This window comes from Fusarium musae, chromosome 1 (genome assembly GCF_019915245.1).
Source record: "Fusarium musae strain F31 chromosome 1, whole genome shotgun sequence".
Taxonomy (NCBI): Eukaryota; Fungi; Ascomycota; class Sordariomycetes; order Hypocreales; family Nectriaceae; genus Fusarium; species Fusarium musae.
In genome coordinates, this window is record NC_058387.1 from 2777067 (window position 1) to 2799508 (window position 22442).

General features: G+C 49.8%; 4 protein-coding genes across 4 annotated transcripts; all 4 read right to left on the bottom strand.

Annotated features, from left to right (window-relative positions):
• Nucleotides 1–16: 16 nt before the first annotated feature.
• J7337_000836 (uncharacterized protein) lies at nucleotides 17–1402 on the bottom strand (the record flags this gene model as incomplete). The annotated part of the gene is made up of 1 exon (XM_044818583.1): nucleotides 17–1402. One exon carries the CDS (start codon nucleotides 1400–1402, stop codon nucleotides 17–19), a length of 1386 nt encoding a protein of 461 aa, XP_044686285.1.
• A 2146-nt stretch (nucleotides 1403–3548) lies between these two features.
• J7337_000837 (uncharacterized protein) lies at nucleotides 3549–3831 on the bottom strand (the record flags this gene model as incomplete). Its single annotated transcript, XM_044818584.1, has 2 exons — nucleotides 3549–3571; nucleotides 3606–3831. 2 exons carry the CDS (start codon nucleotides 3829–3831, stop codon nucleotides 3549–3551), a joined length of 249 nt encoding a protein of 82 aa, XP_044686286.1.
• Nucleotides 3832–9662: 5831 nt separating this feature from the next.
• On the bottom strand, nucleotides 9663–12284 carry J7337_000838 (uncharacterized protein; the record flags this gene model as incomplete). Its single annotated transcript, XM_044818585.1, has 1 exon — nucleotides 9663–12284. One exon carries the CDS (start codon nucleotides 12282–12284, stop codon nucleotides 9663–9665), a length of 2622 nt encoding a protein of 873 aa, XP_044686287.1.
• Nucleotides 12285–17049: 4765 nt separating this feature from the next.
• J7337_000839 (uncharacterized protein) lies at nucleotides 17050–17580 on the bottom strand (the record flags this gene model as incomplete). The annotated part of the gene is made up of 2 exons (XM_044818586.1): nucleotides 17050–17498; nucleotides 17550–17580. 2 exons carry the CDS (start codon nucleotides 17578–17580, stop codon nucleotides 17050–17052), a joined length of 480 nt encoding a protein of 159 aa, XP_044686288.1.
• Between the last annotated feature and the right edge of the window lie 4862 nt (nucleotides 17581–22442).

The following is a 22442-nucleotide window of genomic DNA, read 5'->3' on the forward strand; positions in this document are numbered from 1 at the left end:
ATAGACCCGTATCACATCAGTAGCTGCTCACTGTTTTGATCTTGACATGCATTCCTTTCGCGGGCCGGGCCGTTATACCGCCCCGAATTTCCACTTTCTTCTCATCCATCTCTTCAGGGTTCGCAAGGGTGAACTCAAAGCGACCAATCCATGCCGCTAGCAAACATGCGAACTCTGCTCTTGCGAAACTGGATCCAATGCAACTCCGTGGGCCATGCAAGAAAGTCAGGAACGCGTAGTTGCTGCTCGCTCCACCACTCGCTGCTTTGCGGTCAGCGGAACCACTCTCTCCACCCGATGGGAGCCACCGCTCTGGCTTGAATTGACCCGCATCCTGGCCCCAGAGCTCTGTATCAAAATGAGTAGCCCACGGTACAATGACAACACGTGTGCCGCGGGGTATTGAGTGGCCTAGAATGGTGGTATCATAGGCGGCATCGCGCATTGTCAACGGGACAGGGGCATAATATCGTAGAACCTCGCTGCACACAGCATTCAAGTATGGCATGCGGTCTATGTCAAGACTTGTGATATCAACGTCCGAATCCACAGAGGGAAGATATTCGCGTACTTCATCCCGCAGCTTGCTCTGAATATTGGAATGTTTCGAGAGCATATATATTGCCCAGGTCATTGCCGAAGCTGTTGTCTCATGCCCTGCAGCGAGGAATGTCATGAGCTGGTCAACCAGGTTCTCGTCAGTGAAACCACCACTTTCAAGAGCGACCGATAGTATATCAACATCTGCTTGCTCCTTATTGGCAATTTTCGCCTTCTTCTCACGGATAAGATCTCGACAAACCGCCCGGATATCGGTGGCCGCCTTAGCAATGTCCTCGTTTCGACGGAAAGGTAGCTTTGTGATGAATTGCATGGGAATAATCATGCCGATAAAAGCGAGCACCTGAGCCTGGCGCGAAGGCTTGAATATCTGCTTGTATGTCTGAGCGAGAGTGTTTTGAGGGTCTTGAATGGCGCCAAAGTCCCGACCCATCCCAGCAAGACCAATAATATCGAGTGTGGCTCGTGATGCCCAACTGGATATTTCGACATGGACCTCTCCCTCTCCCTCCCCACCGAACTCTGCCATCATGGTGCGTGTCACTTCCCTGGCCTTACTCCAGAAGACTGGGTATAAATTCTTGATGTGACGAAAGGCGAATGCAGGTGTCAAGCTGCGGCGCTGCATCTTGTGCTCCTCCCCCTCCGCAAGTAAGATGCCAATTCCAAGAATACGACCAATGGACCATCGAAAATGAGAGGGTTTCGGGAAAGCATAACTGTTGGTACTAAGTACCTCAGCCAAGGCTTTGGGTGAGCAGACCATCACTCTCTCTTGATTGAAAAACCCACGATAGCAGAGTAGACCATCGTTGGGAATCTTAGAAGCCCTAAACGCCATTGCTGATTAGTAAAATTTCCGTCATCTCGCATTCGTCACAAGATATACGCCAACGAACCATTCTCGCATTGGAACACCTGATGGTTCGGCCATGATTTTCTGCGCTTGACCCATGAACCAATGGTTCCCGGACGGTCCAGGAAGATGTCTCAAGGGAGACACAAATAAAGGATATATCCATACTGTCCAGACGCCACAGATAGCAAGGCCCGCAATCCAAAGCTCTGTGAAGCGTCCTAAGAGCTGAAGTCTCACCCAGTTGTTCTGTGCCCATGCGAGCGATAAGGTACCTATAGCAGCAGTGGCTGTGATACGCTCCCATGGTAGCCCCATGATATTTGTGTTTAGATGAGAATGAAGAGAGAGGGAGAAAATCGAAGAGGCCGGATTATGAAACTCGGGTTGAACGTAGGAAAACACCTGCAATGGCGACAGTTGCGCGTCTCAAGGGGTACAGTGACAGGGAATGGTTTTATAAGCGATTCGTCTATCTTCAGCGTAGTGGGGAGGCCTAAACATCCAAGGCTCCATGAGATACTCGAATCGTCAGAGACATAAACGGACGCACTACACGGTCCGAGTCGGTCATCAACATTGCCCCGTTCCAACGGCATCATCGATACAACAAAAACTCCGACCGACCAACTCTTGATGCGGAGACATCAAGGCGCTAGTTCCATTCTAGTATAAGTTGCGGAGCCGGACGCTTCAATGGAAATACGATGGAGGAGATCGGTAGGCATTCTTGGCTCCATATAAGCTGAGCAAGGGTCTTTGGGAGTGTACCATAGTACAGCCCTTACTACCTAGTATGTAAAGTACGGTATTTCATTTGATATTTTCGCTAATTCCGCTACAGTGATAGGTCACTGGCTGGATACGGAGCAGTAAACAATTCAGTCTCTTTGCATGTGCCCCATCAAAACTCTTCCCTCTCAATCAATCATTGGTGGTATCAACCAGAAACATACCAAAAATCCCTTGATCTGGTGCGTTTTCAACCATGACCATATCATCGTACTCAACGCCAACTCGTGCCAAAAGGCCTCTGACCTCATGTATTATGCGAGTCCCGAATTTCCATATCAAAAGTCCATCTACTGTGCTGCGACTGCGATCCCGTACTCCAAGGAGCCACCGACCAGGTTATCGCAAACGCATCTGTTCTCCATCGTTCTTTGCCCCGCCACCCTTTCTTCCAATTCTTTCGGGAGATACAGTCAAGATTATGTCACAAAATGGCACATTACCAATTGCGGTTGCCGTGATATGCCATATCTGGTGCCGCTTCGTTGTTCCCCAGACCCTCAAATGGGGAACTCGTCTGTGTTTGTAATGGATTTCGAAGAGTCCTCAGATTCGAGTGTTGAGCCTCATCCTCTTGTGTTGCATATAAAGGTGAGATCGGCAAGACTACTGGCGTCGCTCCAGTCGATGATTCGGTTTCAGCGTTGTGACCCCGGATCGTCGTCGACCCATCGCTTGCGTTCTGGGTGGGTACACCTGTCCACTCTTGTATCTGTCTCTCCGTGAGCGGACTTTCGGTTTGGTGCGGTATGGCTGATAGACCAGAACCAGCCGTTACAGGCTGTGAGGATGTCGACGTTGCCTGGCTGCGATTTTCAGGTGAGGCCAAGCTGTCACGTGTGGATGAACTGCCGTACCGGGTTCGAAGTCGACGGTGCTGGTGTTCAACACCTTCTCTAGGCGGCGGCCTTCCCTCTCCAGGTACTTGTGCAGAATATCGACGCGAGCTGTTGTTCAGCGGGTCTGACGCTCCATACGTGGCCATAATTGCCCGTGCCAGAACCTCATCGTGCGGACCACTTGCTATCATCCTATTGCCCAAGTCAGTTAATTGATCAAGGGAACAAGATATTCGTGTTCCTCCTTCTTTCAATATATACTCACGCTGGATGAATGCTCGCGCCTCTATTTCTCATGAAGCTTAGGAACGCGGTGGCGGACGAATTCGTCTGTGCCTTAGGCTCTGAATGTAGTCTGTCTCGACAGTATGGGCAACTATCCGAATCCTCGAACCACTTCTTGATGCAGTGGTCGCCAAAGACATGTCCACATTTCGGTAGACGGAGGGGAGCCTCTTTAATACCTTCTGGAGTATCAACGCCATATTCGTTATAGCAAATTACACAACCTGGAACACGTTAGCTTGAATCAATTTCGATGGGAAGGAATGTCGTACTTCGGTCTGTCTCTGCCAAGTCCTCAAGCTTGATGCTCACGAGGGACTGGAGCGTCAGCTGGGAAGCCACCATCTTCGTCGTTAAAGAGCCTCTGACAAATTGCATCTGTCGGATCAAGGCCTCCTCCACCTCTGGTGATGACTCGGAACTGTTCGGACTGTGGAGAACATGCTCATGATGGCCATGATACCCGTCATCCTCGTTGTCGTCGTGTCCAGACTCCATTGACATTATGCGCCTGCGTTGTCGGGGGTGAGATCGACGAAATCCAGATGATGAAGGAGGAGGCCCTAACGAATGCAAGTATTAACTTTTGAAAACATGCTCAGTCAAAAAACATCGTACGAACTAACAAATGATTCGCAAATATACTAGCCTGCGAGACTGGAAGGGTATGTTGAGTAGGGCGGCGCTACTAGGAGAGACTTACTGGTTGGAGAGGGAAGATTACCGAATGGTCTGGAAGATGACGATGTAGAAGTGAAGTGGCCTCTTCTTGTCGACGATGGGATGTACGTTTGAGGGGGTAGCGGGGCTGGGAGAAACTGGGGAAAGTAACCAGTGTTACTATGATTGATGCCATTGGCGCTTGAGTCACCATGGACATATGCCGAACGGTGTAGTGAATTAACTTCCTGGTGGCCGGCTCCGAGGGGAGGCATGCCTAGACCGAGTCCCGGTGGCTGAAAATCTGAAGGTCTGTTGGCAGGAATTTGGTTTGCGAATGCTGCATCATGACTGTAGCTACCAGTACTAGAAGGCATTGGAGCAACGGTAGCCGGCATACTGTTGCGATACGCATGAGCACGGCCACTTGGCCGTGGCGATGCTGGCCCAGGCATGCTACCTGCAAACGGGCCCGGAGACGGCATGCCTAACATTGGTGGTAACATAGCTGCATGATGCCCATACTGATCTGGAACAGAGCTGTGTGGCGGCATGGTATAGGGATGTGAGTAGATGTGAGGTAAGCTCGGGTTTTGGGCGTGCCATGGATACGCAGGTAAGTTCTGTGTCTGAGAATGTGGTGCCCAATGGTTTGAGGCAGAATGCACAGGGTCATAGTGGCCTGAAGCCCGGTGGTTGCTTGATAGCATGAAATCCATAGGATCCATTCTAGGCAAACGGCTTGAAAATGGTATTGGGCCCAATCTGGCTCACAACCCAATGGAGCTGCGCAGACACAAGTCCAGCTGCAGCTCACTGGAACTTGATAAAGGCGAGCGCGATCGTGAAGACAGCTCCGGGATTTCGAAGCACAAAGAGGGTGGGAAGAACGCTGACGGATGCTGATTGCACGAGGGCTCCACGTAGAAGACGAGTGAAATGTGTATTCGTATTATATGTGCTGGACTAGGACTATCGGTAGCACGTTGCAATCACAAAACGGTAATCGGGGAACGCAGATAGGTTGTGATCATGAGTTCAAAACTCTCCGGGCCCCGAGGCAGATGGGAGATTGAGAGCAGAGTAGAGCGTCAGAAGGGCAGGCAAGCAGTCGTGGGGCGGTAGAAGAGCAGCCACGGGCGAATAAGTATGATGATGAGGGGCAGTCGTAGTCTTTCGTTATCGGATATTTGCGATAACGCCGATGACGACGTAGTTTCAGCTCTAGCGGCGGCGTTCTGCGACGAGGATAAGGCGGGGTGTGAGCGGACGGCGTTGCATCTACGAGAAGTCGATGGGAAGAGTGAAATGCAGAGAGGGTTGGAAGAAAGAAGACTGAAGTGAGGTGGGAGAGAGAAAGAGAGAGGAGAGGAGGAGGAGAACAAAACGGTGTGGGGGACAGAGACCAAGTGAGAGACAAGAGAAAGAAATGTAAAGAATAAAACGAATGCCACGGCTTGTACGAATGAGACCAGGCCAGACTCCCTGGGGCCAGACGGCAGATGGGTGGTGATGATGCTGTGGGTTGCAGGGACAGGCTGGCTGAGAGTGAAATCAACAGATCACAGAGCTACCTACTACCTAGGCAAGCTAGGTACTAATTAAATCGAAGGTGCAACACGGAAGGGCGACGGTTAACGTTAACTCGGAGGCTTTGTCGTCTCTTGCACGATCTGGCTCCCACTGTCTGGACTAACTTAGGCTCTCGCTCGTCTCGGTTCAAAGACCGGGCTGTTGGCTGGGTCTGTTTAGGACACAGGGTAGGGTCTTAAGTTCTCGGGTAGATACGATAGTTTCATTATGGAAAGACACCGCTCTCGTTTGTCTACAGCCTTGCTTTGTGGAAGAGTCGGTTGATGTCGTGGACAGTGCAATGCAGGTTGGGCAATGGAAGTAAGATATTGGAAGTGAATGCCAACTTGAGGCTTGGCCTGGGTGAGCACCAGTGGGCGCGGACTCCAGTAGTGGAAGCGCAGGAGGCGTTTAGGTAAGGTAGTTGGACTACTCCGTACCAGCGAATAAAATGAAAACGAACTATGTATAGGTAGGTCAGATCTAGATGACGGGGGGGCGTGGAATGAAATGGTGGCTAATAAAGACCTTGCCAAGGGCTTGCAAGTGGAAGAGGGCCTTCTTTGTGTTAAGCCAAGTCAATTGAGTACCAGTAAAGCCAAGCTAGATGATACGGTGGACAAACAAAAGCAAGAATGGACGGCTCGGGCGTGTTGTGTTCCTCCAGCTCTGAGCAGGGGAAACACCCAAGTGGATGGCCTGTACGAAATGTGGCATTCGAGTCAGTGTCGTTGCTACAGTCGCAGTCGCATTTGCAGCTCATCAAGAACGGATGAGACTTGAATCCATCAATGTGCCGACCGGCCGTCCGTGTTCGGCAGCAGGTTGAGAGCAAGGTTGACCGTGACCATGAAGGAAGCTTCCGACCAGCGGACGCTCTTGGTTGTAGAATGGCTATCAATACAGGACTGATAGGCAGGTGGGTGAATGGTGGAATTTGTGTGGTTTATGATACGCGCACCGGGCGAAGAATGGATCATCGGGAGGCTCTTATCGGCGATGCCAAAAGCGACAACAAAAATGGAGGTCTAGCAAGGGAATGATGTCGCGGTGAAGAAGACAAGTATAGCAATATAGAGACCCCAAGCAATGGGACGAACACAGGCCATCATCAGCCGCTTCAACATAACACCAGGCGTAGGAAACCGGCTCCTCATGCTGCCCTGGACAGACAAAGTCACACTCTGTGGCGTGCCAAACCACCCGACCATGGATGCCTCCACTTCGAAAAAACACAATTCGCCAAAAAGAGGCATGGTCATGGTCGTGGCCATGGTCATGCGTAAACAAAGTCTAGCTATCAGCTGCATGCGCATGGTAGGGAAGAACTCAAGCATCCATCATCAGCCAGCCCGCCCAAGCCCAAGTGGGCACATCCCATCAATAGATCGACCAGGGCACAGGAACCCTGAGCAGGGAATTGCTAATATTTCATGCTCTTCCTGTCGAGGGGAATGAAATCTTCAAACAAAGTGCAGCACATAGAATATGAGACTTACATGAACAACCTTCCTCCAGATTGGACTATTGGCGAGGCCTGATATCCATGTATGTTCACTGTCAACCCGACTAGGTTCCATGGGGGCCACCTTGATGACATGGGTTATCAGGCCAGCTCCACTGCGAATGTTTCCCGGAATTCTACCATATGTAGGTACTAGGTAGGCGCCTACCCCCAGGAGGAAGAAAACATCATGGAGACCTCAATAGGTACCTAGGGTATCAAAACAAACTCAGTAAAGGGTATCCTAAGTCTATACTAAACTTATCCTAAGCTTATCCTAAACCTATCCTAAATTACTCAAGTCATTTTATCACTTAGGATCAAGGCCCTTAGTTTTCTTTCCTCCCCTAGCCTACTAACTACTTGGTAAGACAGATCCACCGGCCCCTCCACTTGTATCCGATTTATTAAGGAAACATATTCAAACCATATAGCACTTCATATAACAGCGGAAACGACCAGTTTTAGCTGATCAGAGCCAAGTTATGGCTAGCAGAGGCGCCCTCTCCGCAGTGAAATAAGCAAAAGTCCTGATAAGGGGTTGGATCTGGCCTGTCTAAAATGACAACGTTTAGTTAGCCAATGCATCTAATACCTAAGCTTCCCCTCTTATGGAATCGTCTCGTATACGAAGGTACAGAGTACTCTGGAAACTCTTGAGACTCGACATAAATCAGAAGACGATTCTTGAGGTGCATAATGCGAAATGAGCAAACTCAACATGATCGAGCTATGATCGGTTAAAAAGTATTAGCCGATGCATAATTGACTTGGTTTATCAGGTTCTGGTGATACAATATGAGCGTCTTTGGTTGGTGCCGTGATGATTCAGGCGTCAACATGATCCATCATGTGAGCCGTCGCCTTGCGTGCCTCGGGCCATTCATGATTCACAACACAGTACCCACGTCCATTTAGCCAAGACAAACAGGTGTTCGTTCATCAACGAGAGAGACAGGGGCATCTGAGCGAGCAAGGCCAAAAGCCCAAAACTCCCGTCACCGATAGAGAAGGGCCACTACTAGCCAGACCTGCCCCGGTGTCAACCTTGCGTTCATCTGACGTTGGCAGCGCTCGAGCAAGAGCCCAAAGGTGCTATTTACCTCAATTAATGTATTCAAGTCCGGCGACCGGATTCGTCACTTGGCGAACGAACGAGAACAAGGAAAGCTGCATACCTAAGGATACGCGAATCTGCTAAAAAGTGATTTTTCTGAATACAGTCATGTCCTTCACGACATGGCCAGTATCATTGCGTCTGAAGATACTCACAATTATTCGGGTGCCGTTTGTCCTCCATAACCAATAAAGCTATTTCCGCTTACGACTTCTCCTGCATCAACCGTAAATATCCAGCCCAGCAGACTCGGTATCAACCAAACTGTACCAAAGGATACCGTTTCCCGACAGCACGGCCGAGCGGATACCTACTGTAGTAACAAACATAGCATAACATAATAAAAGTCGCACCGCCTTATGCCGAGGCCTCTATAGTGTTCCAGCCCATGAAGTGATCATGTTTCAAACCGCCACTGTGTGAATCATTACAGCCAAGAGATCCCACCCGCTAGAGGCTTGCTTGTTGCACATTGCTCTTACCTACAAATGTCTTACACGGTTGTGTCATAAAGTCAAGGAAGCGAACATTGTCTATGAAAATCGTATACTGCTACGGAAAGGAATTTCGAGGATGGGCTGCACCAATCACCAATTTTCAATTTGTTGGTGTATTGAAATCGCCGTGATTGGAATGTGTTTTCAAGCCATTGACCGAGTTGATAAGGATTTGAGGAACCCTTAAAAGCATGACAAGATTCTTTTGAGCTCACGTATCTACACTTCAACCTCATCGAAATAATGAGGAGCCAATAGCTGCAACCACTTTAGCCCACGAAACGAAACGACGCATCAACTGGTCCTCGGTGTTTGAGAACTCATGGGATCTATGCACCTAGAACATTGTTGGTGCCCTTGCCATTCCAGATCTGCACTGAGTCAACTCTGAAGATGGTAAAGAAAATTTCCCAGTTTCCTTCAAAAGCAGACGCCTTAGTTAGTTGCTAGCAAACATCTTAAACCCCGGTGAAGATCACAAACACTCGGGGGGTCTGCACATTTGAGGCAGCTTGATTCATTATTTCCTATTCTGGCTGTTTGCCCGGCCTCAGCTGGAAGCTTTGAGCAACGCACAACAAAGTACATACCCCCCTCCTCTTCCCCAGGCACAAAATAGGAGCAAGAATGATGTATCAAGGCTGTTGAGCTGAGCTGGTTATATATGTAACCTCTAGGCTCCGTCTTTGTGCCACGTTTCGATGTAAGGCGAGGCCTCGTTCACATACAGAACAAGACGAGGATGAAGTAAGAATATATCCATTTCCCTTCCGATACGGCAGCAGCAACCATGACATATTCGCCATCGAACAGTCGTCTCAGCTCGTTAATCTCCTGCTCGATCCCGAGTGTTTGTGCTGTGGTGCAAGCATGCGCTGACGGGCTCCGGAGCCACGTTGGTTTGTTGAGAGGGTGACACTGCAGTCAGTGCTCACTTCGCTCGAACCCCATGATGCAGACATTCGACCCTCAGTGACGCTCATGTTCGAGTAGCCTGCTCTGATTTCTTCGGCAAGCGATACTTGCCGCCGGTTAGCTCTAATTTATTCTCCGCCACCTTTTCTGCCAAAAACTCCTGCAACTCCTCATTCGTCCAGGAACAGCCATCAGGAATCAGCATTTTCATCATCATCAACATCTGTCCAAGAGGCATAATTGGTGCTGAGTTTGTCAGCATGCCCACGATGAACTGCCAGTATACAGTTCGGCGCTCCTGCTCCTTGGGATCGATTTTGGGCTTGCGAGGAGACGAGCGGCTGTCATTGCCAAGTTCCTGAGCTTCACCAGGATCGCCTGATTTACCCGCTTGTTCACCCTCGTTCAGACGCTCCAAGACAGCATAGGTTCGGCTGCCAACGTCACGGAGCACTCTCCTGGAGACCCAGAACTTTAGAGCCAGATCGAGAAGATCCTCGTCTATCATGAGCTGTTGCCATATCTCATCGAAAGTTCGTGCTGTGGAGCCGTGTCTGCCTTCAGTGCTGTCGTCCTGGAACGCGTATATCACAGCAGCCTCGTAAGTCTTGCATTCAAGCTCGACAGTGCGGTCCTCAAAGTCAAGTTTGACTGTTGCAGAACCTAACTGATCCAACCAAGTGAGTTTGCGAGAGGTCTTGAGTCGCTCAAACCCTTGTTCGTATTTGGCCCGCATCGCAGCAACGGGTGGCGGGACTGTGAAAGGGTCCTTTGGTAAGGTTGGCCAAAAGAGTCTAGAGAGAATCTTGGTGTGATATGCTGGTGCTCCTGTATCAAGCGACGGTTGAGAAATGTTCTTTCCGAGAACTGCATCGACTCTTTTTGAGTCTTGAATATCCTTCATCATGACATCACAGTTTTGTAAAGCATTGTCGCCGAACCGCTTCTTGAGCAGGCTTAGTACTTTGGTCTCTTGTGTAAAGCTTGCTTGGTTGGAAAGCAATCGCTCTGCGATGATGAGTTGAAACTCCTTGATAAAAATCTCTTGAGACCCAAGCGCGCTGATCAGAGTTCCGATGACGTCCTCGTTCTTCGGTCTCTTGTAGTTGACACCTGCGTCTACAGGATCGGGCACCCAGGTCATGTCGTTCCAGTCCAGGTCCTCGTCATCGACCTGGCGTCGTTGCTGTTGAGCAGCTGAGTTGAGTAAAACTGCCAACTCCGCAAGCTTTGCCTTTCCCTCCCCCGTACTGGCTTCACTCGGGTTAGAGAGCAAGCCTGTGACCACGATTCTGATGGCATCGTCCCGCTGGCACAGGTACAGCTGTAGTGCATGAACGACACGATCAAGGAGAACCTTGGAATGATCCAAGGCATGAAATGTCCTTATCATAGAAATGTACGTTTGAAGGATATCGGAGGTGGATCGTCCAGGATGAAGGAGTCGCTTCTGAAGAGCGAGGGAGAACGTGTCGGTCAATTGAAGACGGCGTTGTGGCGTAGAAACAGCCAGACGAAGATCCTCGAGTCCGCCCCGGCTTTCTGGCCAATTCAAAGCGATATCAAATAGTTCTTGAATTCGCAAAGTAGCAAGGCGACCTACCGCGATCTCCTTCCAGCATTCAACATCGTTCCAAGCGATAGGGGTTCCAAGACGACTGAACACCTCAACAGCAAGGCGGCCGTACTGGTTTTCAACCCAATCTGAAAGATGGTCAAGGCACCCAGTCAGGGTGCTTGAGCTTGGCGTTGACGACTGTTCAGACGTTTCCCAAAATCCCGAATAGCAGGTCTTGATAAATTCTACCATGCTAGCATCCATGATTTCGGCGAAGAGCACTTGAAATCTCTCCCCCACCAGTCCAACATTCTTAAGAGATTCGAGAAGCCCCAGAAGCTCTTCCCGAGCCGCCGTATCACCATAAATATATTGTGATTCTAAAACTCCAGCATAGCGTCTCCCAATACCAAGACTAGAACGTATGAGTCGCTGTAAGACACTTCTCAGGGCATTCGTCAAGCCCTGGTTGAGAGAGTTACCAATGATGGTATGTAAATCACGACGAAACTTTGAAAAAGATGAGTTAGCAGATGCATCGTCCTCAAACCCTTGGATTATGAGTGTCAAGCCCCAAAGGTATTGCCTGTGAGCTGCTTCGAGAGTCGAGACACTTGAGGCCAAGACCTGTGTGTGATCATCCTGGCTGGAACACGCAGACAACAGTGGCATAACGTGGTGAATGAAGTGCTGGCGAACTTGATGTGTGTGCCAAAGGAGGATATCTTCTGTATGGGCTGCCTGGGGTAAAGAGCGGCCGGGGTAGAGAAGCAGAGCTAGGGAATCACGGAAATCCAAGTCAACGTCTTGTGACTCTGGAGGCAGAGTGCCAAAGGAATCCTCAACCGCAACTGAAGTTGGTAGTTGGATCTTGGAGGTGACAGTATGCCATGCTCGATCCCACCTCACCTGGTCATCGGTATGTTGGAGAGTCTCGTGAAATAGAGGCGGTGGTGGTGGTGGGTGGGCACGGTGATGTGACGCGTGGGGACCTCCAAAGGCAGCACCTTCATCGGTGAAGGCGGCAACGGGAGTTGAACGCGGCGTGGGCGATGAGACATCCGTCTGGAAAACGGACCAGAAGACCTTTTGCTTGCGTGCCCGGTATCGCGACGCTGTTATGATCATTGTGGCATTGTAGTGTGGTTTGAGATGGGGTGTGGGAATGTCAACAAAAGCGATGTTTTGGTTGCTGTTGGTACGTGCGGATACGGTCACTGGGAAGTGGATACTCTGAACATACACAAGGTTTCTACCGTTTATGTCACAGTGGGGCGCAGGACGGGCCGCGCTCCTACAACGGCACGTTGGACCCCGGTCGGAGAGCGGCCGACACTCAACACGGCAAGTCGTGTAAGTGATCATCGGGGGTTTCCAAAGACACAGGAAAGAGTTTCTTCTTTTTCGTAGGACGATTCTTGGAAGATAGTGCCTTTTTACAAGTGCATCGCAGAATGAGGGTTGAAAAAATCAAGCGAACTATATGGAGCCCTTGGAAATCAACTGTTTACCGATACCTACAGTTCATTTGGTAAGAAGACCCGTGTAAATCGACTGTTTGGGCAGGATGGATACCAAGTACGAAGTCAACTCGGAGGGTTTCGTTGCACACCCCCCTTAACGACCAGTAAACCTTAGACGAAAGCACGGATGCCGCATGTCCATACGTACGTTTACTCCAGATGTTTACGGCGTTTCAGATAAGGTATGAGGCTCAATTTTGTTGTAATGTGTTGTTTCGCCTGCAGACGTTTGGACTATCTCATCGTCATCTGCCGGGAAACTCAGCCCAGCGGCCGGCTTGTCCAGCTTGGAGGATTGATTGATTCGCAAACTAAGCTTACTGTAGGGCGAGGCGAGGCACACTGCACTAGCTAGGTGTCAGATCTTGATGCCTGGCCTGCGGTGATTCGAGAAAGATTTAAAATTGAATTGGGTGAGAAGGAGGTGGCAGAGTATCGCTTCACTGCGAGTCAGTCAGCCAGGGTGATAAAGTTGGAACAGAGTCGGTGACGGCGTGCTATAGGGGAGTAAAAGATACGACAGTCTCCATGGCATGGAAAGAATCCTGGACGATTTACGGAGTATGTGAGCTGTGAATTGTTAATTGTCACTACTACGTTGGAGTAAAAGCATGAGCTAGGTAATAAACGAGACCATCAGGGGCAGGTTTTTGAGGCCTGCGAAGATCATCTCCGGCTCGGCCGGTACATACCAGTTCGGCTCCGGGGCGGTATTTTGGTGTGTTTCCTCCATTCATACGTGGCTGCTCTCGACTCCATTTGCTTGGGGATGGCCAAAATTCCTAACTCCGATACAAAAACCTGCCCAAGTACGACTCCATCATCTCCGAAAACTAAGCTCGACCTTAATCATCCTCTAATTAGAAGTAAGGTAGCCTGGTTGAAGGAGAGCCAATCCGTCCAGGTTCAGGCTTGGGGAAAGGGTCGAATGTTACCCTACTCTGGTGTTGTTGGTTTGACGGTCAAGGCGTTTATCGGCCAACAATGTACTGCACACAGTTCGCCGAATTGACTTCCAGCGCTCTTTAGATGCTTGTTTATTTCGGTTGGCAGCCCCGGTCCATCGGGGAGCAAAAAAAAAAAAAAGGAAGAAGAGAAAAGACAAAAAATGTAGCAAAAAAGTCCTATTGAAGGGTACTTTCGTCCAGTCTGCGATATGGCATCCATTAGTCCCCAGAACTTTGAGAGCCCTTATGCTGGCACATTGTCGTTTCACAGCTTAGGTAGGTTGTGTCCTGCGAATCTGTTTTTCGGGTCCCTTGCAATTGCTGTAGAAAAAGATGGAATTACTCCCTTCTCTGTTAGGTCAGTTCAACATTTTATCCCCACCTCCACGTTTATTTGGCCTCAACTGGACATAACATCCCGCTTTTCCCAGCCCTACCCAGAGTGCTTGTGCCTTACCATTGATCAACGTCGTATTGCGCAACGACCTCTTGTCTGGCTTCGAGATCCTTGATTCTCATGTTGTGCTATGGATCACTGGAGTGGCAGGGCTATTGATCAGTGAGCCTCACTCAGCCTAGGAAAACTGGGCTCTCTTATGACAGCGCCTCCCTGGTGGCCAAGGCTCCTCCTTAATGCGTCCGTGCCTTTCGTGAGCTATCCGAATAAGGAAGGAAAGCTGACACAGAAAAGTCTCTCTTTTCACAGCAGAAAGACGACGATCTGATCCATTGGACACTTGGCACGCAACCTCGCCATTCTCGTGTCTACGTAGGGGTTGATCCATCGCCGTGATGGATTTCGCTGGTCGAATCAATTACTATAAGGGAAAGACGATCCCGTCGTTGTGTTCCATGGCGTCATGAACAGACAAGCATTTAAGATTTTCTTCCGGTTTTCCGGCTATCAAAAGGTTATCTTATAGGCTACAATTCAAAAGTACTGTGCGTCTGTGCCGTAAGGTATTTTACCTATGCTACCTTACCAGCTGTCTACCCAGGTTTCGTCATGGTTGATATATTCTGATTCGCCAGCTCACATACACATGCCGTAATTACCTACCTACCTAGGTAGCTACGTAACACAGTAGACACGAATGCCGGCCCAACAACTGTCGTTCCTGCGCGGACAACAGGAGTAAGTGGCCCATACCTACACTTCTCGGATCGAGAGACACTCTAACAAAAGAACCAGGAATCTGTCCGCTCGCGTCAATTACCTCCGCTCAGCAACCGTCCCTGCGTCAGGATTAGCCAAGGTCAAGTCAGTAGATTCATACATACATTGATGCATTACTTTGGCCATGATCCCGTTTGTCAATGACCTGTATTTCATATTGTTACTGGTTCAGCTTCCTGACAGAATCAGGCTTGATTGTTCCAGAAACCATGTGGCTGGCCCCCGTTTCATTAAAGATCAAATGCAATGCACATGCCATGTCGGTGAATTGGGGTGCATTTTCGATGACATCCTCTAGGTGTGAGCGTATCAGACCTGACAGCATCCCCACGCAGGACTCAGGGGGTGATGAAAGCAGTCCTGACTAGGGGGGGTTCCAGTTTCTTTCACTTCGCGCCGCCTTGTTGGGCGTGGTGGTTACGCCGGCCGGCCGTTGGGACGACCACGATCCGACCGTCCATTCGCCAGCAATACCCCCGGACAAGGTGTCAATCTTCAGCCTTTTCGTCCAAGTCTGTTCTCCGGGGTGCCTTTGTTTTCGGGGCCGAGACGGGTTCGGACACGGACACGGAGTCGGGTAGCCGTTTAATGTCTCAGCCGGCATACGAAGTTAAGGTTAGCTGGCTTATCAATTTGTTTGAACTTTCAAAATCAGCGATCGGTTTACTGCCGTTACCAATATTTCCATTTGAATAAATCCTTCTCACACCGTGGAGCTATGCGTCCGCGTAAGACGGCACTAAAACTCGTCTAGAACTACGGAGTACTTATCCTACTAATTATTATCCCTCATAAGCCAGGCACACCCGTTAAAGCCAACTTGTGTTCTTGACCTGGTCCATGCTATTTGTGGCGCGGCTGTGTTCTCTAAACCTGGTCACTTAGCCAAGGGTGGGCTTGCCTCGCTTGAGTGCCGCGACGATCATTTGCTTCGGACTCACATCCCCTTCCCAGTAGTCTGGGGCATCCCGTCCTCCCTGTATGGTTGGCTTGTTTCAAATCCGATGCCTCATTCGATTCTTGCATACTGCACTCGTCAATTTGCTTACTTCTGTCATCCATTCTAGCTTAGCCTGTACCGGTATGCCTACGTACCGCGCTTTTTTGGTAGCGAGTTGCTAAGCTGCCAAATGCCTGAAACGGCATACACTAAATACTGCTGGCTGTAGGTTCGTCCCCTAACGCTGTGATGTGGTGACTATGCGTCAAACATCCCCATCGTGAATCCGTGTTTAAAAACAAAGCGTTATAGGCTGCTTCCAAATGAAGGAGAATAGATACATATAGAAGTAGAAGGATAGTACGACTCCATCCATACCAGCCTCTTATACGGGGGTATTGGTGAAAAAAAAAAAAGAATACAAAGAATGGCTCAAGGTAGACTCCAATCCAATATGCTCCGGAGGTCGTCCAATAACAGTATGTCCTTGCCTCTTCAGACATCCCAAGTTGTTTCATGATGCGAACGATATCTGATGGCTGATGACATACAAACAACGCCAGCCGGCCGACCCCTTAGCTTTAACAATTCAGACTGCAGGACCCGATCTTTTCGAGTCCTTGTAACTGACAAAAATACGCCGTCTTTAAAAGCAATGTACCAATAATTGTGATGTTGTTGGTAGACCATAAGCCACTAACGCCAGATCCGGTTCAGTTCGAGGCTGAGCCACGAACGTTGCAGCAAGAATCGCATCCGACCTGCTTACTCGCGTTGCTGATTTTATACAATTCGTTCATTTAAACGTATTCGACTCATGAGTTTCGTCGACCCTTACACTTGTCGTGAAGTAGGTGTCCGTTTCGTGCAGTAGTTCTCGTAAACTCAGCTCCGCAGTTAGGGCAGGAAGCCTTTGCGGCTTGGCCAGATTTTTCGCGCTGATGTCGCAGCAAATTACTGAAAGTTGAGAACTGTCGTCCATTGCACCCGTGTTCCCAGCATCGCGGTTTCGGCCGACTTTGCACGACTCTGACATGTCCCGCTTCTTGTGTGTTTGAGCCTCCAGGGCCTAGGACAGTGGGTACCTGATACATAAAACTAACATCTTGACCAACAGGTACAGGCGGTGATCGAGTACTGTTATGAACAGTTAGCCTTGCTCGCGAAAGATATGCATGCTGAGAAAATACCTATACTGACTAGATCCAGCATAAACTGCTGCATAATCCACGGGCATATTATAGTTTGCTTGTCTGATGGTTAGAGATTAGCATGGTCCGGGCGCCGCCCTATATGTGCAGGGGTCTTACAAGCCTTGTGGGTATGAGGTAGGATAAACGGGTGCGGATTGCGGTTGCTGGTCTTCGAGGGATGGGCTGTAAGATTGAAGATACGTTGAACTGCTTATTGTAGTCGGAGTATCGCTCATGAGAGTCACGGGAGCAGGTGCCGTTGTATAGGCTGAGATGTTCATAGCTGTTGTGGTAGTGGCAAGCCCCAAAGCCGAAGGCGCAGAATCGACGTAAGGGTTACTGTTAGCGCGGCGCATTCTGTTCACCAGCCTCGAGTCTCGACGTGCCCTATCTGACTGCCGTTTGACTTCTCGCTGGTCTGCCGAAAGAGACAGTCGTGGGGGGCTCGAGGTCACGGATCTCGACTGTGGTGGGGGTGTGAGGCTGCTCCCAGAAACATGTCCCATTGAAGGCAGTCCAGGACTTAGCAAACTGTTTCCAGAGTTACTTGTCTCAAGGGGACCTGCAAAGATGTCAAACTGACTGGCATTGATTAGGAGACATTGCAACGTACCTGGCCATGTGAAAGCTGATCGAGGTCCCATGGTAAAGGCTGGATCAAATTGGATAGCAACAGTGCTTGAAAAGTAACATTAGTACTTTGTGTAGAATTCAAGACAAAAAGAAACAATACCTCATACTGGTCGATCGTCCTGCCTGACGAGAGTTCGGTACCAGATGCCTGTCCTCTTGGGGAAAGGATATCAATGATCTTGGTCCCTCCGGAGCTTGGTCTGGTTGACTCCAAGTTGAATCAATGCCTGCTGGAGCCAAGGTTGGAAACTGAGAATATGATTGAGAGGCAGATGTGGAGAGGTAAGTAGACTCGGGGTTTGGAGTGTTCAAGTAGGGCGTGGATGAGTAATGGTTTGGCGAGGGAACTGGAGGCTGAGGGGATATTTCGAGGGTGTGAGTTTGCGGCGAGGCACTTATGTTTGAGCCAAGGACGAACTCCCCACTAACAGAGACTTGACTACCAACAGTTGATCTGGTGGGAGGTGAGCTCGGGTCGTCACAGGTTCCATCTGTCGTGTTCGAGTCCATCTTGACTGAGGATGGAGGGGACAAGGGAAGGTATAGAGACTCGGATTGAGACATACGGAAAGTCAAAGAGCTATGAAGCCGATGATAGAGTGGTCTTCTGGTTGCGAGGTGCGATTAATAAGTAAGGGAGCGAGGCTTATAACAACACCTTGTGAAGCCGATTAGAGACGAAGACTCGAAAAGCTTGGTTATAAAGCGGTGATCTATCTATGGACCATCTGAGCCCCAAACACGGCCAGGGACAGGATGCCGACTTATATGAAGAGGGCAGTACATAATCCCGTTGGACGTGCATGACGAAGTAAAGGAACACTGACAGGAAACCTTCCTCGAAGAAGGCTTGAGTGACATGGAACCATGTACAGGGCAGTACCAGACAAGGGTCTGAATTGCAGTGCTGTGTAGAATGCCCCATATAGCGTACGCTGAGCAATGAGAAAACATGCCGGTGACAAGGGTGAATAATGATTGCGGGAGTGGCACCATTGGAAGGGTATGGGGAAAAGAGCTTGGGTAACGAGGGGCTGGGGGGCGTGTTCAGAGAAAGAAATCCAGTAGTTATGGCCCAAGGGACCAGAAGTCATGGTGTTGGTATGTGGCGTAGCGGGGAAAGGACAAGCACCCATTGATTTGAAGTTGACCAGCAGCGTGTTTAACACCCATGTCGATTGCCTTACCAGGCCAGCGAGGTACCCATGCGACGGCTAGAGCTGACATGGGGTCATGAGTGCGCGCGCACCCACCTTGTAAGGCTCCATCAAATGGGTGGGTTCTCCTCTCACGTCGAATTCAAGCGGGTCATGGTAATAGACCCCACCGCTCAACACATCATACCAAAGATGGACCGGCACAATGAGACGACAGCCGAAACGTTCTGAGATTGGGCTGGGGCTGGGGCTGGCGGGTATTTGGAATACCAGACCAGTTTTGTCAAGCGATAAAAGGGTAGAGAGGCGCAACATGATCCATTTGCCAGTTATATGCTATGCTTCAGGTTGATTGACGGTTGCCAATGATCGCTTGTGCTGCGTATGCGTCTCGCGGTTTAAAAGCCGAAACCCTGCTGGCATCGAGATTTGACGCCTGGCGCTAACGCGTCAATTCTGAACCTTGGACCTTGCTTGTGAAGTTGGTTTGCATACTGGATATTGCACGCGATGGAACACGCGCAAACCGGGTGCTATGCTTTGCAGGCGGCAGTTGGCTGACAACTACGAATCGATGGTTTTCGAATGTTTCCCTGAAAGGAGAGCTATGCTCAGAGGCGAGAGAGACGGGAAGAGTCCAAAGAAAGCCGTGGGATTCGAATCCTTGCGCTCGCTTCTCTCTGGGCTCAACGAGTGAGCGGTCGATGCAAACGAGAAGGAGCCGTCTCCTTGGCTGTGCAGAAACCACAACTTAGTAGTCGTGCCCTTCTGAGGCCCAATCCAATGGCATAATGTTACAAGCGCGTCAATCCAATAGCACGAGTCAAAATGAGCGTGATACATAGCGTGTTTTCCGTGCCGCCAAGAGCAAGCGCAGATGGTCGGCGAGAGGCAAGCTCATCGTTAGGGGCCACGCAGTCTCGTAAATCCTCGACCTAAACGGTACAGTCTAATTAGGCCCATCACTCTGGTCGTGGAGATAGAACGGTCTTAACACCTCTCGACATAAGTTCAACGATTTGGTTTTTGCCAAGAGGGGTTCGTCGCGTAAGTTCTAGCCGTCAAGGACAAGCACCCTGGAACAGGCAGCCAGTCCAATAGGCTTGTACGTGTGGACAGCGGGTCGACAGTAATCGAATCCAGGGCCAAGGCCGTGGGCTCATCGCTGAAAGGGCGGTCCACGGCGATCCATGGATCAGAAAGACAGGACAATGGGTATAGGGATGGACAGAAGGGGAGGGTGTTGGGAGGCGTCCCCATCCAATGCTACTGTACTACTCCCATCTACTGGGGGGTTCAAAGGCGCGCGGCGCCCGCTTGACATGCCGCTGAATTGATTGAGTGCCGGGCGGTGGAATAAGTCGGAATGGCTCCCCTACTGCCGCAGACAGGTTCATTGCAAAAGCACAACTGTTTCTCCCAGACCCAGGAAGCGGGTGCGAGCAAATGGTGGCTACTTTAGTAGACGCCTTCCGCTTTTGGCGCGTGGTTGGTCTGAACAAGCGAAGCGGAAGGAGTTGGTTAGCTAGTTAGGTAGGGGTGACTTAGGTAGGCGCCATTGACAGGCGCAACTAACTGCGCTAGAAGGATGAATAATGCTTGCGGCCATCCATTCTATTCCCCCGCTACCGCGCAAGTCGCTATCAACCCATTTCCCTCCCAGTTATGCCCCCTGTCGATTCGCTTCCACGAGCGGCCGACTCTTGGCCTTCAACGTTAATAACACCAGGTCAAGTTAGGGTGGTAAGGTCAACTAGCCTAGCCCGGCAGTTTCCCACTTCGCGGACTTTTTCTGACTGTCAGACCGCTGGGAGGCACTCTCTTTCACACTCTCAGTGCATTCTACCTTATTTATCATTGTTGACTTTGCATCTCCCCCTCTCCTTATTGACAAGGCATCTTCTATCATCGAAGATGTAACACAACGTCCTGGATCATCAACGTGGCATGGGTGACTGACTATCATTGTCACGCACAGCCCTGTGATCGTTCCATTCCCTTATCCTCAGACCCCAGGTTCGATTGCTCACTCATCCGCCCCCATTGGCACCTTACCCTCCATTTCTCACACTCAAGATAGGCAGCAGGAATAGCCATGCACGAAAGCAACCACAAAGCTCTCATAGGTCGCTAAGCGCGAAATCTGCTACGTATCGAGTCTATTTCCGTTCTAGGTAATCACCGGGAAACTGTATACCCCCCATCCACTCGCGTTGCTTGGTCAGAATAAGTTGTGCGTCATCACTCTCACAGTCCACCTGCACCATCACTGAGACCTTTCATTAACCCTTTCGGCCAGTCACGCCTTAGACGAATTATAGGACAATGGACCCGAGTAGGCGTTTGGCGAGAATGACAGATCCAAAAACTCGGACTCTGGCTTGCATCGGTCCGATGCATCATGACAGCCTTGACCGATTGCAACACTGAACTCCACTTCATGGTGGCTTGGCCATGCTTGCCGCAGCTCGTAAAGGCCCCAGGATAACACGGCTGCAGCGCTGACGGCGTCTAATAGAGCCAATCAATATGACTCTCCTATTCCACAGGCGCGCAATGAGCCAATGTCCTAGAGAGCGAGGATCGTCTAAGCCAAATGGCGCAGTGCGACAAAAGGACATTGACGTGGATCAGCAGCCTTAGCGTTTGGCCCCCGACTCCTAGGAAGCCAATCGGAAGAATTGGCAGGGTCATAGCTTAACCAAAACAACACTAGACGTTTACTTCCAGGTCTATGTTGGCAATCTTCATCGCGCAGTGCTTGGCTTGCGGGTCAAGCCCCTACGACTACAGAAACGCTGGAACGCAACTCTCTGGCTCAAGCCTTATTACCGATGAATGGGTCCAGAGCTTGAGCAGCTTAATCCTTACCTGTTTTGAGCTTACAATGGTCATTCCGCGAGTACCACAGACACTTAGATTTTCATGATCTTATGTCCATTTGAAACATAGCACAGCCTCTTGTTATCACCCTATGTATGAAACAAAGCAAAGAATAACTCCACACCCAGATCCTTGGATGGTGCCTTACGCCTTGACAAAGGAATCTTACTTCACTGATACAGTTCATACCTATTGAGCGTTGTTCGCCTCTGCGATGTTCGATACGCTAGGTAGGTACGTGAGATTCTGATATGGACCACCCTCAGCACTCTGTCGGTTTGAGGATGCAAGATTAGTCAAAGACGTGCTTAACGTCAGGCTGGTACTGTAATTCAAAGTCGGGCATTTTTTTTCTTAATTGCCGCTTCAAGGCTGCTTTTAGCCAATTTCGATTTTGAGATTTTTCAGCTGATTAGTTGACTCATTTGCTCTTTATGACGGCTCCCCAAGTAGTACTTCCCAAGGCTGTTATGCTTGAAACGTCTACATCTTCCAGGTGCTTGAGCTGTTTTGAATTCGGAACCGCTGAGTACGAGGTATTGCTTACTCACTAGAACAGCGCTTGGAATATACCTTCGTTGTTTCAATCAATACTCGGAATCGTAGATTGGTCTACAAATGCGTACCAGAATATGCCAGGAGCTTGCTGTATATTATCAAACCTGAACAGCACTAGCCATTTCAATAGAGCTCAGCCCGTTGATATGCAAGCATGCGGCACTACTTTGAATCTATTACAGCAGGTAATTGCAGCAAGCCATGTGGGAAATGACAGTGTGGTTCTAAACTTCGAGCCATTTGATCATCCACATGGAGAAACAGTACCCTCAAGG